Source organism: Monosiga brevicollis, genomic scaffold, assembly GCF_000002865.3.
Source record: "Monosiga brevicollis MX1 MONBRscaffold_6 genomic scaffold, whole genome shotgun sequence".
Classification (NCBI taxonomy): domain Eukaryota; class Choanoflagellata; order Craspedida; family Salpingoecidae; genus Monosiga; species Monosiga brevicollis.
The window spans coordinates 986764-1002649 of record NW_001865043.1 but is presented as its reverse complement, the minus strand read 5'-3'; the positions used below and the strand labels follow the sequence as shown (position 1 = coordinate 1002649).

At 54.7% G+C, this 15886-nt stretch overlaps 5 protein-coding genes across 5 annotated transcripts; 2 read left to right on the top strand and 3 right to left on the bottom strand.

Moving 5' to 3' along the window:
* Positions 1-150: 150 nt before the first annotated feature.
* On the bottom strand, positions 151-1174 carry MONBRDRAFT_16125 (uncharacterized protein; the record flags this gene model as incomplete). Its single annotated transcript, XM_001744489.1, has 2 exons — positions 151-507; positions 1046-1174. The coding sequence occupies 2 exons, from the start codon at positions 1172-1174 to the stop codon at positions 151-153; spliced, it is 486 nt and encodes a 161-aa protein (XP_001744541.1).
* Positions 1175-2041: 867 nt separating this feature from the next.
* MONBRDRAFT_24322 (uncharacterized protein) lies at positions 2042-5914 on the top strand (the record flags this gene model as incomplete). Its single annotated transcript, XM_001744693.1, has 7 exons — positions 2042-2109; positions 2224-2382; positions 2435-2653; positions 3108-3139; positions 3696-4233; positions 4332-5133; positions 5288-5914. The coding sequence occupies 7 exons, from the start codon at positions 2042-2044 to the stop codon at positions 5912-5914; spliced, it is 2445 nt and encodes an 814-aa protein (XP_001744745.1).
* A 909-nt stretch (positions 5915-6823) lies between these two features.
* Positions 6824-7864, bottom strand: PI3K-CA_gamma (PI3K-CA gamma; the record flags this gene model as incomplete). Its single annotated transcript, XM_001744488.1, has 4 exons — positions 6824-6985; positions 7112-7230; positions 7317-7693; positions 7794-7864. 4 exons carry the CDS (start codon positions 7862-7864, stop codon positions 6824-6826), a joined length of 729 nt encoding a protein of 242 aa, XP_001744540.1.
* Positions 7865-7974: 110 nt separating this feature from the next.
* MONBRDRAFT_7145 (uncharacterized protein) lies at positions 7975-11554 on the bottom strand (the record flags this gene model as incomplete). Its single annotated transcript, XM_001744487.1, has 11 exons — positions 7975-8106; positions 8176-8253; positions 8357-8487; positions 8619-8793; positions 8867-9127; positions 9435-9569; positions 9736-9855; positions 10265-10315; positions 10865-11010; positions 11087-11182; positions 11287-11554. Coding segments are annotated over 11 exons (1593 nt in total), but the record flags the coding sequence as incomplete, so codon positions are not given.
* A 2706-nt stretch (positions 11555-14260) lies between these two features.
* Positions 14261-15399, top strand: MONBRDRAFT_16156 (uncharacterized protein; the record flags this gene model as incomplete). The annotated part of the gene is made up of 5 exons (XM_001744692.1): positions 14261-14328; positions 14430-14526; positions 14631-14831; positions 14951-15103; positions 15205-15399. The coding sequence occupies 5 exons, from the start codon at positions 14261-14263 to the stop codon at positions 15397-15399; spliced, it is 714 nt and encodes a 237-aa protein (XP_001744744.1).
* Positions 15400-15886: the final 487 nt, after the last annotated feature.

The window sequence follows — 15886 nt, the reverse complement described above, 5'->3', positions numbered from 1 at the left end:
GCATATTTTTCAGTTTGTTTCGAGTTTGGCAAGACGCAGTAACAACAGGATGCTTGGCAGAAAACAAACAAGACCATCCTGGTCTCAACCTCGACTCGCCGCTTATGACTGTAGCGAAGATGCCTAAGAAGTCTTGCTCCCCAGGGTCACTTAAGCCATAAACTCGAAAGGCACAGGGCGAAGTCGGACGGGCTCGTTGGTCTGGAAGTTGACAAACTCGGCAGGCTTGGGACCAGCGGGTTGGCGCTTGACATCAACACCGCGCTCGCCGCGAGCGGAAGCCTCGGCCTTCTTGGCGTCGTTCTCGGCCGCACGACGGAGGAACTCCTTGCGGCTGTTGGAGTGCTTGACGTGCTCAATGCGCACGTTGATCTTCTTGGCAACATAGCGGTTCTTGATGCGCTTGTTGACAACAACACCGAGAGCACGCTTGGTCACGTTGTACACGCGGCCAGTCTTGCCGTGGTAGGCCTTGTAGGGCATACCCAGCTGCTGAGCGCCATTGCCCTGTGGAAGAAGAAAAGATTGTTGAGAACACATCAGACATGGTGGAATGGTCGTGTATGAAACGGATATGAAGAATGTATGTATGGAATGGAATGGAAAACGTAAAAGAAGACAGTCATGTCGTGTGGAAACAAAAGCCACGGGCCAGCGATTCGTCTGGTTCATCAGGCGCTATCCCGTCAGGCTCATTAAATCATAAACCAACACGGTATGTTCAGCGAAAAGCTTTCATCAAAGGGATCAGGCGCCTGATGCAGAACGATTGACACCTTGAAGGCGCTGGCCCGTGACAAGCACAAGTTTGCGTTCCTCCCCGAAGCACAAAAGCACAGAGCCAAAGATGTACACGAGGCAAAAAAAAAAAGGATGTACACGAGGAAAACGCTCGAAATATATAGAGTACTGGCTCATCTTGTGTTGAATGACGAGGATGTTTGGAAAGTGTTGGTGCATGCGCTCGTGGGTGTATTGGATGTGATTGTTTGAACAAGCAAAATCTTCCGGCCAAAGAAGCAAAAGCTTCACCATTGTTGCGTACCTTGATGTCGACAATGTCGCCAACCTTGTAGACGGTCAGGTACGTCTCAAGGTTGAGGGGACCACGCTTGCGGAAGTCCCGCGAGAACATGTACCGCGTACCGCGGCGCAGACCCTTGGTGTTACCCATCTTGCCTGCTGCTAAAGCATTGAAAGGACGAAGGAAAATTGGCACGCACACGGCATCACACAGGGCAAAAAAAAAGCACATTCAAAAATGAGGCATTGTGTCGGCGCACACAAACAAGGCGCGGAACGGCATTGGACAGGATCATCCACAGTGGCACCCGGTAGCTACAACCCAGCGCAACAGCCCTGTCCTCCACCACAACACCCCGCGCCGCCATCATCCCCGACAAGAGGTCAAAGAGTTGGTGCTCGAAGTGTCACGCGCCGGCTGGTCGCGTGCGTGCATGACTGGTCCATTCCCTCGGAAAAGGAAGGTAGTCACTTCACACCACTCGCTGCGGGCGAGTTGCCAGCGCAGGTTGATCCTCGACAACGGTGCTTGGCCATGAGCCAGGGCGGCGCGGATTGGTAGAAGGGCAGGACGGCGGCGCCTGGGTTGCAGCAGCATAGAGGGCGCTATCGGTATCGGGTCACCGCCGAGCGCGGTCATGATGTTCACACCTGGTTAGGAGGAAAAGTACCAGACCACGGGCTCAAACCTCGATGAATGATTTGGCTTTCAAGCAATATCCCCCTCTGCGACGGCCACCACAACGTCTAAAAATAGCATGACGTTCTCGGATTTTTTGCCCAAACCGATGTCAGCCAAAAAGCCATGTGAAGCGGGCTGTGGCGAAACTCACATGTGGTAACCCCATCTGTCTGACATTATTGTGGTCGTTGTGATGTGATGTTGCGGCCAAGCCAGTAGCGTTCTTGGTCGGTCGTACAGTACAGTAGAAGAGTGGCTGTCATGTCGTATGGCAGCGTGTGTTGGCTCGTCTTGAGGTACTCCTGATGTTTCGATTGGCTGCATCAGTGGGAGGGCATGCGATCAGACAAGGCTGAGATCATGGCTGCGATCAATTGTGTAATCGGCAAAACCCTGACTACGTAGTCAGTTGTTCATTTGGTATGACCAGCGACAAACTCCAAAAGCGCTTGAGATCCTAGCCAGATAAACATTTCCAGCAAGGGCAGTGCCCATTGCACTCTTCTGACAAGCCACAGCAAGCATCGCTCATCGGTCCACACACACTCTCTCTCCCTCTCTCTCCCTCTCTCTCTCTCTCTCTCTCTCTCTCTCTCTCTCTCTCTCTCTTCACAACTCGCATCAAGCCGAATTCAATTTCGCGATGAAGGCAACATGACAAGGCGCTCATATCAGAGGTGGGACTGATATTACACTTTAAGAAAGTGTTCGTTAAATACATGGGTGCAGTTACATCTCCCCTCTCTCTCTTCATCTCTCTCTCTCTCTCTCTCTTTTTCTCTCTCTCTCTCTCTCTCTCTCTCTTCATCTCTCTCTCTCTCTCTCTTTTTCTCCTCTCTCTCTCTCTCTCTCTCTCTCTCTCTCTCTCTCTCTCTCTCTCTCTCTCTCTCTCTCTCTTCTCTGTGTTTTTCTTGTGGCGCTGATGGTGTCTGGTCTGCTTGATCGCTGGTACGTGAGGCGGAAAGGAGGGGGTGTTGATTGGCTGTGAGACAAGCAGTGGGCTGCTGCAGCTGTGCCCTGTTCTTGTGTTGGCTGATCGGGGTGCTCGCTGTCTGCAGCCTTGGCAAACGATCGGGTACCATTGTTGCGAGACGTGTCGCGCATCATCGGCAACACAGCTGCAGTGCTGAGCCAACGGCAGAAACCAACACCTCGTGCAGGACGACGCATGCAGCCGCGGACGGATTGCATTTGGGGTACCAAGACTACCACCGATATATCGTGCTTGCTTGTGCCAGCTCGCAGCTCGCGCCTCATCCACTTGACCCCGTTCACACGCACACACGCACACACGCACATTCAACATCGACTGACCCGCCGTTGTCAGCCTGCCCAGAACGGGGCACGTTCAAGCCGATCCCAGCCATCGTACCCTCGATGTAAAAAACCAATTGTGAAATAGCCTGGTATCACACAAGAATCCTTTCCCCCGCGGTATGTAACTAGCGACTTACACCTGCCATCTCTGAATCTTCCATTACCCCAGCCCCAGCCCCAGCCCCAGCCCTGCGGAGAATGGATGGCTGAAGTGTCCAGCCCTCAACCTACATCGTCTTTGCTCACCTTCTGTGGCTGACTGCATACCTCGCAAAGGTTTAGACGGCGGGGGTGCACCGGCACAGCTGTAAGACTTGGGAGTGGAGTCCCTCTCCCCGCTCCCTCCCACCTCGACGCAGGCTGTCTTTTGCCAGACATTGAAGCAACCCAGCTTTCCCTCCTCGCTTCTTTGACCGCCTTTAATAGTTCGCAGTAACCAACATGTCCATCTCCGAGAAGCGAGTGGCCGATGTTGGGCAGCCGCGCGTAGCATCAAACGCCATCGGTACACATGCCCATGTGCCACCAGCCCGTGAGTCATGCCTTGCTCAGGCTGGCCAACGGCTGGCTTCCTGAGATCATCCGTTTTAACCGAGACTGTCAAAGGACCCCTAGTTTCTCCACTCACTGAACCACGCGTTTCCTTCTGCTTCTGACTCGCATCCTGTCGCAGACATGCGTGGCTCCGGGGCTCGGCTGTCCGCCAGTACACTGCTGCCCAAGGCTACCAAAAGCAGCCGGGCAGCTACAGTCGTGACCATAGCCTCCCCGCTGGGGCCCGCCCCCAGCCCCAGCCCTACACCCGTCCTAACCAATCTTCTTCCACAAACCGAAGACCTCAACGTGGCCTTGCCAGTACGTGGCCCAGATTCGGTGCCCTCGGCGACCCACCCGACCCGAACAAGCGCCAAAGCCAATGCTGCAGATGCCAAGTCTGATCCGATCGACACCAAGCCAAACTCGGCCAACCCCAAGCTCAAGACCTCGGATATCAAGACCAAACCCAAGGCCCAAAAGGCCCGCTCACCCAAGCACTCCTCACCAGACGTCGAGCCTAAATCTAAAAATGACATTCGCGGAGGTCAGCCCTCCAAAAATCCATCCCAAGGCAATCGACCAGCCCCACGGCGCGTCCCCAGCACCACCAGCCCCCTCTCCTCGCCCGCAACCACGAAATTTCACGCAGAGAGCCCGACCACACCGACATCCCGGTATACTGACTTTGAACCTGCCCTCCCCTCTCATGCCGCCTTGAGCCACTTCTTGTTCTCCCACACCTCACGTAGTACTACTTTTTTTTGACGCGTAGGCTTTCCACTCCAACTCCCAATGGCCGCCGTCGCACAGAAGACACAACCGGACCTACTGGGCGCAGCCCACCCCGCCGCTCACCGGCACAGAGACATGGTGCACTCGTACAGCGCTTCCGCCGCATGCTGCGAAATGAGATTGAAGAGGACCGACGCTCCATTTGGGCCCATGCCCGGCAGTTGGACAAAGCGCGTGCCGCAAAAATAGAGTCCACCTCCGCCCTGGAACGCGCACACCTGGCGCAGCTGCAAGCGTTGCGCCAGGATCTGCTCGAGTACCAAGCTCTCTCACAACAAGACCCCAAGGAAGACGACAGCGATGTCGTCTCGCGGCTCGAGACTCAGCTCGCCTCTCTGCAAGACGAATACCGCACCACCCATGCGGCTTTCTTGCGTCACCAGGAGGAGCTACAACGACAGGAAGAAGAACGCCACATGGCTGAGCAGGAGGAGAGTGACGATGACGAAGATTCACAGTTGCCTGATGGCCCGAACAACCTGGCCCAGCTCCACAAACAGCGTCTTGCACAGATTGCGCCCGATGGTCACAGCTCTCAGCTCTCGCAAACATCAGGAATGACCGCTGCCACCAGCACAGAAGCATCAGATAACGAGGATGAACCCCTTCTCGGCACGAATCGCCGCCGCCCTGCCCGCCGTGCAGCAGTTCAGGCCGCCGCCCGCCGTACAACCACGCGCAGCCAAAGTGCGGCCTCAGAAGAGCCCTCTGGACGAGCCAGCACACGATTGCACCGCAGCAGTGAACGCCTCTCGCGCAATGCTTCCCAACTCGATGATGACGTATGTCCACAGCTTTCATGCATGAGACACACCTTGAACATATGCATAGCCCTTCTTGGCACACTCCGCATCTCTGGCAGGTTGTTCAAACCGTGTTTGCCGAACCATCTCATGTGCGTCGGATGGGTGTATGTGCCATGCTCCCAAATTGTAGACGGCTGACCTCTTCTCCAATGAAGCTTCGCAAGACGGTGTGGGCGATGATGGGGATGATCGCGGCAATGATACAGCTTCGTCTCCAAAGCCCCTGCGCTCATCGCGCTCACGGTCCGAAGCTGCTGTACCTCGGCCTCGACCCACCCGTCGCTTGAGTGGTGACTTTGCCAGCAGCCGGCCCCCCACCGCCGAGCACGACACGAGCCTCGACCACACCGATGTGCCCAGTTCGGCTGAGGGTCAACCAGATGATAGCAAGCAGGAAAACGACCTCATGGCGCAGGCGCGAGCCGCCGGCAAGCGCGCTCGTCGCCAGCGCAGCCTTAGCGATAGCGCAAGCTCAAACAATGATGGCGTGCCACCTCCGGAGAAAGTGATACGCAATGGAACGAAATATTTCATTTGTCAAGTTTGCCAGCGCGAATTCTCCCATCCTCCCGCCTACTCGCAGCATGCCCGCTCGCACTCGCGCAGCACAACCAACTTCCCCTCGCAAAGTGCCTCGCCCACCAAGAAACGTGCCAAGGATGACCTGGATGCCTCCCGCGATGCGGATCTCGACGCAGACTTGGACCCGATTGATGCCGAGTCAAACGAGACCTCACGCAGTGATGATGCCAGGTGAGACGATGAAGGACATTGACAAAGTTGGATGCACACACACACACACACACACACACACACACACACACACACACACACATGCAAACAAAGCGCAAAGGCGTCTCTCTAGTCCTTCCACTATCTGACGCTCATTCTCTTCCCCTGGCCAACACACGCTTGTCCTATTTGCTTGGACTGTTGACTGTCAAACATTTGCTTGCGCGGCTGCTCCACTTTCCTCCTGCTTACATCTTACGAATGTCCTGTGCTGGTGTTCTCTCGGTAGCAACGATCGCCGCCGCTCGCGGCGTCGCAGATGACACCTTAAAAAACCCACTTGCTGTCTTCTGCTGGCCATGAAAAAAGTCCAGCTGAAGATGCTTCACCAACTTTGGGGCGCCATTTTTTCCCTTTCTAGTCGAAGAGATTCGTGTCAGCAGGGTGGGTTCATTGGGTCAAACGGGTTCTCGGGTCGCTCTGCCCCGATCAAGCAAGCAGCATGACTTTCAAGACTTTGCTTCTCTGCTTTTTGTGTTGATTTGTCGGATAGTTCCGTGTTTTCTTTGATTGAATGGTGGTCAACTTTCTGTGCGTGTCCTGCCTGCTATCACTGGGTGCCTCCTCGCCTTGACCTGTGGAGGTTCTGCCTCGAAACGCCCCGTCTCTCGACCATTTGGTTGACAATCCACCTGTGAATCTTAAACGTCATTGGCATTGTGCTTTACATCACTTGGAGGGTGGAGGTTGCGAGACGTGCAGGTTGAACCACGCACAGAGAATGACATGCGTATCAAGAGAAGGCATGTTCTGAAAGCGTTTGTTGCAACATCAACCCCCACATGTGAATAAATTGTCATGCCACACACGCAAGAACGCTAATTCAACGCGGTCACAAGAGAAGGCGAGGCATTGATTTGGCTCTCTCCATGCATCAATGTGCCAGGTTGTGCATCAGAAAGTTGACTTGTGTCGTCCAGGACAATTTTAGGCAACTGTAAATGAGCTCCTTGAAATCCGCGGCCGCCTGGGCTTCGCTGGGCGCGTCGAGATTCAACGACCGGCGCAGATACGCAATGTCGGTTTCATGTTGCAGCTATGGAAGATACCAAGCCCCCAGCGTCAAGCACGGCACCATGTAAGGCGCTAGACCCTCATAATTTGTGGGGGATCACGCGACATTTTCAAGCTGCCACATGCCCAGGAGACCAAAGACGCGCACCTCGGGAATGCCCGTGCTGAGCATCATAGCGAATAGGGAGATCAACAGCTGAGCGTGGCGTCGAAGCACTAAGTACGCTTGCACGCAGATCTTGATAAAGCCGTCAAACTCACGACTCTCTAACCGTGGCAACATCAGCCAGAACCATCCCGTAAGCAAGTGATGCCATGACCTTCATAGTACAACATGCAGAAACAGGACCTACCTTGCCCGCCAATCACAAAGACAAAATCTGGCGTGAGCACAAAGGGTGCCCGCTCCCGCTTGACCCCAAACTTGGTCTTGATGTTGCCCAAAAAGTGTCCAAAGTCAATATGGAAGAAATCTCCGGAAGGTGTGACACAAATGTTGTCATTGTGGCGATCACCGATGCCCAAGACATACGTGGCCACGCAATAACCAGCGCAGCTGACAGTGAATTTGTTGCGGGCGGCTTGTAACATTTCCTCTGAATTCAAGCACTCGCTGCGCAGCCAGTCTAAGATGGGCTCCTCAGCAAAAGCCGAGAAAGATCCGCCTGCAGCTTTTTGAATGCTGGCAACAGTGCGTGCGTATGGTACAATCTCAATCAGGCCCGAGAGGCTGTCAAGGGCAAAAGCACGGCATCAATGATCATCAGTTTTGGATTCGACCAGAAATCAAGCGTGTTAAAGTCTGAGTAAGTACCAAAATCAGCACGCACGTTGAAGTGGCAACACAACCATAGGGGATGAGGTGCAAGTCCAGGCCCTCCTCGTGCCAAAGGCGTTGCATTAGCTGTGGGCCAGCAGCAATCGGGTCAGGTGATGGTAGTTAAAAGATACGTCCAAACCTGGTGAGGAGGAGAGGGGGAGAACAGCACGCCCACACAAACGAGAACATACACGCAGCATCTGCAGCGTCAGCATGTCTTGACGAATGTCATCACCGCGCTTGTACAACACCTTGAACGTTTCCCGAGGAGCAGAGGCGTTCTGCAACTCGAGCCACAGTGGTTTCTTCTTCGAGTCCATCACCTGCAAGCACGCGCGATGAAGGTGAGAGCGGATGGGTCAGCTCCGGGCACCCGCTTTGTCGTAGCTTACGCGGCAGTTGAGCGGTTGAATGCCGCTGGCCACCATGCCCACGTTGAATGGCATAGTTAGCGGAAAGTGCAAGTCACTCTGCAGCAGGAGGCAAAGGCCAAGATGAGACGGGTTTGGTCGCCATGGCTCCCCTTGATGCTTGACCAAGCATGCCCAACGTTCAAGGAGACAGGCAACGCACGGTTTGCAAGCGGTCTTGCAGCAAAGTTGATCGTTGCATTTGCGTTTGTTTGCCGTCGGCGGCTGCCGTGGCCACCTCATCCAGGGCATGCAACGAATTGACTTGGTTCAACAGCACCCCCACCATGTCACCTGCCAAACGGACGCCGTTGAAACATCAGTAGGATAAAACAGGCCAGCACAGCTCCCATGACTCCATCTCATCGATGTTTTGGACCGATGGCTGGGCCCCGATGCCACTCCTTGGAGGCCTAAAGTCGTACCTGCAGCCAGGCAGTATGCCTCCAGAAGCAAGGCAGCGCGTAGACGCAGAGCGGGATTGTCAAGCTCAACACGCAAATGCCAAAATAAGGCTTGACCCACACGTCGGTTGGTTAAGCTGCGCTTGAGTAAGAGGCGTGCCAACGCAGAATCATGGAAGATTTCAAATTGTAGCACCTGCAAGGCGAGGAATGTTTCCATCAGCGGCCGGCCCTCATATTTGAACAGGTGACGGCAACTTGGCACAAACCTGGACGAGTTGAAGAAGGTAGGACTCAAAGTCATCGTCACCGATCGTTGCCAGTGCTTGCACAGCCGCGCGCCGAACAAAGGGGTCTGCAAAGTGATAGAGAAGCAGCTGCAATGCATTGGTTGAACTGCCGTTGGCCAACCAGTCTGGTATCAGCCGGTAGGCCTCCCGCACATGCCAGCTTTGATTCCATGCTATGGCCTGGAGGAACTTGGGAAGCAATCGTGGATATCGACTGCACTCGTGGCGGCGGCGAAACAACTGTGACAACGTCACCAAAGATGGTGATTGGTACCCTTGTTACACCACACGGATGTGCAACCTCACAGTAGGCAGAGAACAAGTGACGCGAGACGGCCAAACACGCACCAGACGCTGATCCCCATCCGTGGGAGGCACAAGGATGTCTAGGTGACGGAGCCGTGCTAGCCGCTTGCTGTCTTGCATTTGTATATTGGCTATGGCCATCTGTGTTTCTGCCATGTGCAGTGGGTGCTGCACAAACTGGAGCGTGAGAGCCTGCCAGATGATCCCCTCCTCTCTCCCAGCATGTGACCAGCAGACTAACCATCAAATCCTCTTGCCCATCCTCATCGATGGTTCGACTGCGAACACGGCAAAAGGCTCCAAATTGGTACACGTCCTGCTCCTCGAACTGGGTGTGGGCGGGATCGACAGCCGCTACGACCACTTTAAGTCTACGCTAGCCAAGCACAGCTTCCGATATTGAGCGGCTGACCACAAATCTGAGCTGACGCACAAGCGGCTGTTTCATTCTGACGGCATCAAACCGACCGCAACAAACGTTGTGCAAGCAGCACAGCGTTTTCGCTGGGAGCGTCCAACAGGTTGTCCTCCAGCCACTGTACCAGGTCTCGGCCCACGAAGGCATTGCGGAACTTCTTCCGCTTATGTTTAATATCACTCAGCTTGATACCGTCCCGCCGACTAGCCAGCCGACTGACAAGCCCCAAGAGCGCGCCGGGTACCTGGAACGCGAAATGAGTCACGCGAGACAAGACAAGGTAAGCAATGAACAGGCGCGATGATCAAGCCACCCCTCTGACCGGTACAGCCTCGCGTACGCTCAAGGTGGTATTGTGGTCATCGCTGGGAAGATCCACGGGCATGTCACCATCCTCTGGCATCAACGGCACGTCCTATCCCCCATGAGGCCTGATTAGAGTCCATACGCTTCAGGCACATTCTGTGCAAACGATTAGAGGGTTTGTCGTACAGGCTGGCCGCGATAGTAGATGTGTGATTCGAGACGCTCACTGCTCGCCCGGTCTTGCTCCTGCAGGATAATTGACCATCAATCAGGAGCCCAAAGCAAACTTGAGTGTACTCGACAACAGCTGCCTGTGAAATACCTTCCACGACTGGTTCTGAACGTACCAAGAGCTCCGACGAGTCAATGTAATCGTCAAAGGCGCCAGGGTATAGCACCTGCAACATAAATAGAGAGGATGGGGGCTGATTGAGTTTGTGTCAGCGGCTGTACAAAAGTTGTATCGATGACTCGCATCGCACCGGCCAAGGAAACGTCGGCAATTGTAGCAACAAGCAGCTCGGGTTTTCTGCATCAAAAGTTGGGAGATAGCCAGCCGTCTAAACATGGGAGCAGGAAGTTTGAGCTCCAATACAAGATGCCACACTGCAGCTTGGGGTGGCTAACAAGGCTCTTGAAAGATATGACTCGACACAGACTCACGTTGGTGCCCACGCTTTGGGTGTGAAGGGAAACAGGCTGAACACCGCTCCGCAAGGCAGCCGTATGCTCAAATAGAGACATGCAGCCCAACGCCGTGAGCTCTGCCTTTTCGCTATCATCGTCCTTCTTGATAATGCGAAACACGTGCACCCTCAAACATGCGGCAAGCGGTAGATCGCATATCTAACATGTACGGCATCAGATGTAAATGCGAGTGGTCTTGCCATCTCTTACCAAAACGATCGCCCGCGTGCACATCAAGCTCAAACGTGGAAGTGTCTTACGCGAATGGGCAGGTGAAGAGGGCGCAGCAGCACATCGGATGAGGCTGCTTCAGCACGCGACAGGTTGAGCAAGTATTCTGGCGCCAAGTTCTGATCACCGTGGGCCAGAGTAAATTTGATGCGAAGTTGGTGATCTTTTGGCAACCCTACGCATTGAAAAAAGTAGATGAGACCTCATTTGAACACCCAATATCCCATTTTAGAATTGACCGCGTAACATACCGGCCAACTGCAACAGTTTGATGCTCAGATCCTGCTCCAGACTCCAGGAAGAAATTTGCCTCGGCAACTCCTGCAGGTCGCTTGCCTGACTCAACTCTGCACGGGGGAGAAAGGCCCACAAATGTGCGAGGAGAAAGAGAATCGAGCCATGAGTAGATGGTGTGTGGTGACTGTGGATGAACATGGCACAGACTGCGCACCATCGTGGGTGGGGTTTGTCGAGTGCTGGCTGCACAACGTCAACAACAGATCGCTGACATCGTCGTGGGGCAAGGTGTTGATTTCTAGCCGTGGGTATTGACCAGGAATGTCTGCTTGCACCATCAGCTCCAACTCGATCGGCATATGACGCAGCACACAGCGCCGCACGTAGAAGTAGTCAATGACACGGTGCTCGCCCTGCAAGTACTCGAACCGGCCCGGTACCTGCGCGTCATGCCAGGCACGAGGAGTGGCGTACGGCGACATGGTGAGTAAGCCTGGGCGCTGCCTTGTCGTGTGTGGAAATCTGCGTGCGGGAAAGGGCGGTCGCAGTGCGTAATTGCTGGCACGCTTCGAGCGAGGTGAATACGCACTTTGAGACAGTACGCGGAAGGTTCGAGACTGGGGTTGAGGCCAAGCTCACGCCGGCGGGCGGGCTCAGGCGGTACGATGCCCTGCAGTGCCCGCTTGACAGAGGCACGGAAGCGAACGGCAATGGTACGAAGCCGACCCTGCAACTGGTTGGGCCGCAAATTGACGGAGAGTGTGATGGTATCGTTGCGACAACGCTCCGACAAATGTGCATGAGCATCATGACTACAGCGATCCCCTTCAATGGCATAATCGGCTGACGAGCGTTGCGCACTGGTGTTGTTGTTGTTGTTGTTGTTGTTTGAAGGGAGGGCGGGGGCAGGGGCAGGGGCGGGGGGAGAACAAAACAAAAGCGTGTGAAGAACCTATTGGACTCGTGCGTGGGACGCCGGGGTCTAAAGCGAGGACTTTAACGGGGACCGGCAAGTCTTACGCAATTTGTGAAGCATAAGCGGCAAGATCAAGTCGAGCATCTTGCAGCTCTTCGAGGTCGCCATCATCGAATTCGGCAGGAAAGGGTTGTATCAAAGTCTGCAATGGCTCCGCTTGGCGTTGCCACTGTGTGTAAGCAAATAGATAGCGACTTGTACAGTCGGCAAACAGGCACGAGGGCACTACGGCATCACAACGAAATAGCTGATGCCACCGAGATCGAGCACAAGTTCCGTCGGCATCGGCGTGTGTGAGAAGGATACGTGCATACACGGGAAAGCAGACGGTCAATGCAAAGGAGGACAGCCCGGCAAAGGAGCACGTGCATCCCCAATTCGCCATGACAAAGATCCAGGGTGCTGCAGCGCGACAAGGACGTTTTTCTTACCGTGGCAAGGGATTCATGCTTGGCTTTGAAGGGAAGCGCAGCCAATGCGCCTGCTCGCAGAGCTTGAATGGTCAGCCGAAAGTGCCGAAACCCAGTTTCACCCATGAATAATTGCTCGAAAGCCAGCGAGTTGCTGCAAGCACTCAAAACACATGGTGAAGTCGAGCGTGCGTATCAAGTGAGATGACGGGACAGCAACAGAAACGCAGGATATCGTACAACAAGCCTTTGCCACCACTGCCGTCATCGCTGCTGTAATTGTTATTGCTACCGCTGCTGCTGCTGCTGCTATAGTCTACCTCTAGTCCGGAGCCCAAGGGGGTACCTTACAAGGGAAGCCAGTAGAGTGAGCTGGAGTTGACCGAGAAGAGCAGGTCAATAGGCACGGTGGGAGCTGAAGGGTATCCGCAATGATGTGAGCAGAGCCATGCCCACTTACCGGCCAGATCGTGCTTCTTGAAATGAGCAATGAGGCCAGCCAAGGTTGCAAAGCTCTGGTCGGCATCATGTCCGACCACATGAATTCGAGGCACGGGCTTTGATGATTGTTGAAGGCTCCACTGTAGAACAAAGTGTTGCGTTTTTGAATGGAGACGACGGCTGAGGAACACTTTGGCGCAGCACGATTCGTGGCGTCGCAGGAGAAAAACATTGTCACCGGGTGTAACACGCAGCTTCGCCTCGGCATCCTACAAGAAGGGCCGTGGCATGAGCAACAGGGTTTTGCGGGCGCGGCACCACACGTCAAGTAATGAAGCGTGGTGGATGAGATGGCAATAACAAGCAATTGAAATCGACTTGAGTTGAGACTCAAGAGGCACGCAATACTAACCAGGAGCGAGAGGCAGCCGTGCCAGTATGGTAAGACTGCACCATGATCGCGCAACGCTGCTTCGCCAGCCTGCCAAATGTCCAGCAGCAGCTGCAAGACTCAAGCAAGTAACAAAGGAGCCAGAGGGGAAGGGTGACAGAAGGCATGCAGATTCGGGTCGCCTTTAGACATGTGGGCCGGTCTGCCGGGGAACCTCAACCTCACCTGCTCCTGACTGGCATGGATGTCTGCGACGAGCTCCAAACAAAGTCCTGCAGGCGCGGCCACGTACAGGCGTGGGCGTGTACACATGACTGCGCGCCCTTGATCCTGAGCAAACGGGTTGCTGCTGGAATCAAGTGCCGGTCCCAGTACGGGCTGACGCAGCGGTAGCTTGGTGTGGCTCATGATGCGTGCGTTGCGCCCACCATCATCTGTCAGCGCGGGTTTCCCAACTGAGGGCTTGGGCCAACACACCCGTCAGCCTGCCTGATCCCGAGACCGATCAACAACCCGCGTCTACAGAGTATGCGCAGGAGCAAACGGGTGCTTGCCAGCTATCCCCGAGCTCATCCGGGCCTCTCCGCCGTTAAGGGCTGAATCACACGCTTGCTTGCGTCGCACTGGGTGCCGTTGCGCGCGCGCAGACAGCGATGCTCCAGTGTTAGCAGCCAATAAAACAGCGCCAACCTCAGAATTATCTTCAGCAACTTCATTGGGGTAGACGCTTATCATACGTTAATGGCAAATCGAGATCAACAACAACTCGACACTGATCGACAATAAGTTGTCAGTCAGCCGTTCGTCTTGTTTTGTTTTTCTCGCTTTGCTCTCTCTCTCTCTCTCTCTCATTCTCTCTCTCTCTCTCTCTCTCTCTCTCTCTCTCTCTCTCTCTCTCTCTCTCTCTCTCTCTCTCTCTCTCTCTCTCTCTCTCTCTCTCTCTCTTTTTCTCTGTGTGTTTTGAGTCAAGATGGCTGCGGCACGACGAGCGTTTGCAGAGCTGGGCAAGAAGGTCGTCTGTGTGGGCCGAAACTTTGGGTAAGACGCGTCTGGTTCGGAAAAAGTGCACTTGAGTTGAGGTCATGCTCAATGCCTGGCCAAGCTCACGTCTCGCGGTGGTGACGTCCTTTGAACAACAGCAAGCATGCGGCTGAAATGGGAGAGGCCGTGCCGACGGAGCCTCTTCTCTTTCTCAAGCCCACCTCGAGCTATATTTTCGATGGAAGCACGCTTCGGGTCGGTGGCTGAGTGCCTTTAGTTGTGTCCCGAGCCCCTACCGTGGCCATTTGACCCGGTCGTGGCTAACGACACGGCTGCGAACGGCGGACGCGTGCGCACAGATTCCCAAGGCGGTGACGGAGCTGCACCATGAAGTGGAGCTGGGTGTCGTGATGAAGCACCGTGTGCAGCAGCTATCTGAAACTGCCTCCCGTGAAGAAATCATGGCCAGCGTCGATGGCTACGTCCTTGCCTATGACATGACGGCGCGTTGCCTTCAATCCAAGGCCAAAAAGGCTGGCCTTCCTTGGAGTGTAGCCAAGGTGTGTCTGTTATTTGTTATCTCTGTTTGTGTTTGTGCGCCCGCTGTACACGATTCACTGGACCAGGCAGCACAGGGTGCTGGACGATGGCCCTCATCGTGTTGCTCTTTGGTTGGCAGGGCTATGATGGCTTCTGCCCGGTCTCCGACATGGTGGACGCGGCGGCTGTGTCCGACCCACAGCAGCTCCAGCTCCGCTGTTATGTCGATGAACAACTCCGTCAGGATGGCTCAACCGCGGACATGATCTTTGATGTTCCACATCTCATTCAGGTCCGCGCCTTTGCCCATGCGTGCCAACAAGACGCCATTCGGGCAACTTCCCGCCTCGTGGCTTTCGTCTCACGACGCTTCAACGTGCTGGCCCCCTAAAGTACATTAGTAACATCTTCACCCTTGAGGCCGGTGATGTCATTCTGACCGGAACGCCCGATGGCGTGGGCCCTGTCCAGGCTGGTCAGGTCATGCGAGTCAGTAGTCGGGCGCTGCCCGTTCCCCCACGTTGGAGTTTGGTCGCATGTCATTTCTCCGCTCATGAAGCTGGCCATAACTCAACCCCTCTAGGCTGAGCTCCTGCAAGCTGGCGAGCCTCTTGCCTCCCTGCAGATCCACGCCAGCCGTTGAGCCCAAGGACATAGAGCGAAGTAGATCTCGCACTCGGAAAAAAAATTGCATTACGAAAGAATTAACAAAAAGAAAGAACAAGGAATTGAATCTGACTCGAACCTCTCTCCCAAACTTGCCGGCTCGACCACGCCGCGATACGACACGGACACCCATCCCGACTCCTGACTCGTTGATTGCAAAAACTTGCTCGTGGGAGCAGAGCAAAAAGACCACTTGCCGCCAGCAAAAAAAGTTTGACACCGACGGGACTCGAACCCGCGCATGCGAACATACTAGCACCTGAAGCTAGCGCCTTAACCACTCGGCCACAGTGTCCCGATTTGACGTTAAGTCATGCCTAGATCGAAGAAAGATTTACATATGTATGACATTTACGATAAAAATTCATCCTCACCGTGCCTCTTTCGTACCCTTGCGCATCAAACACGG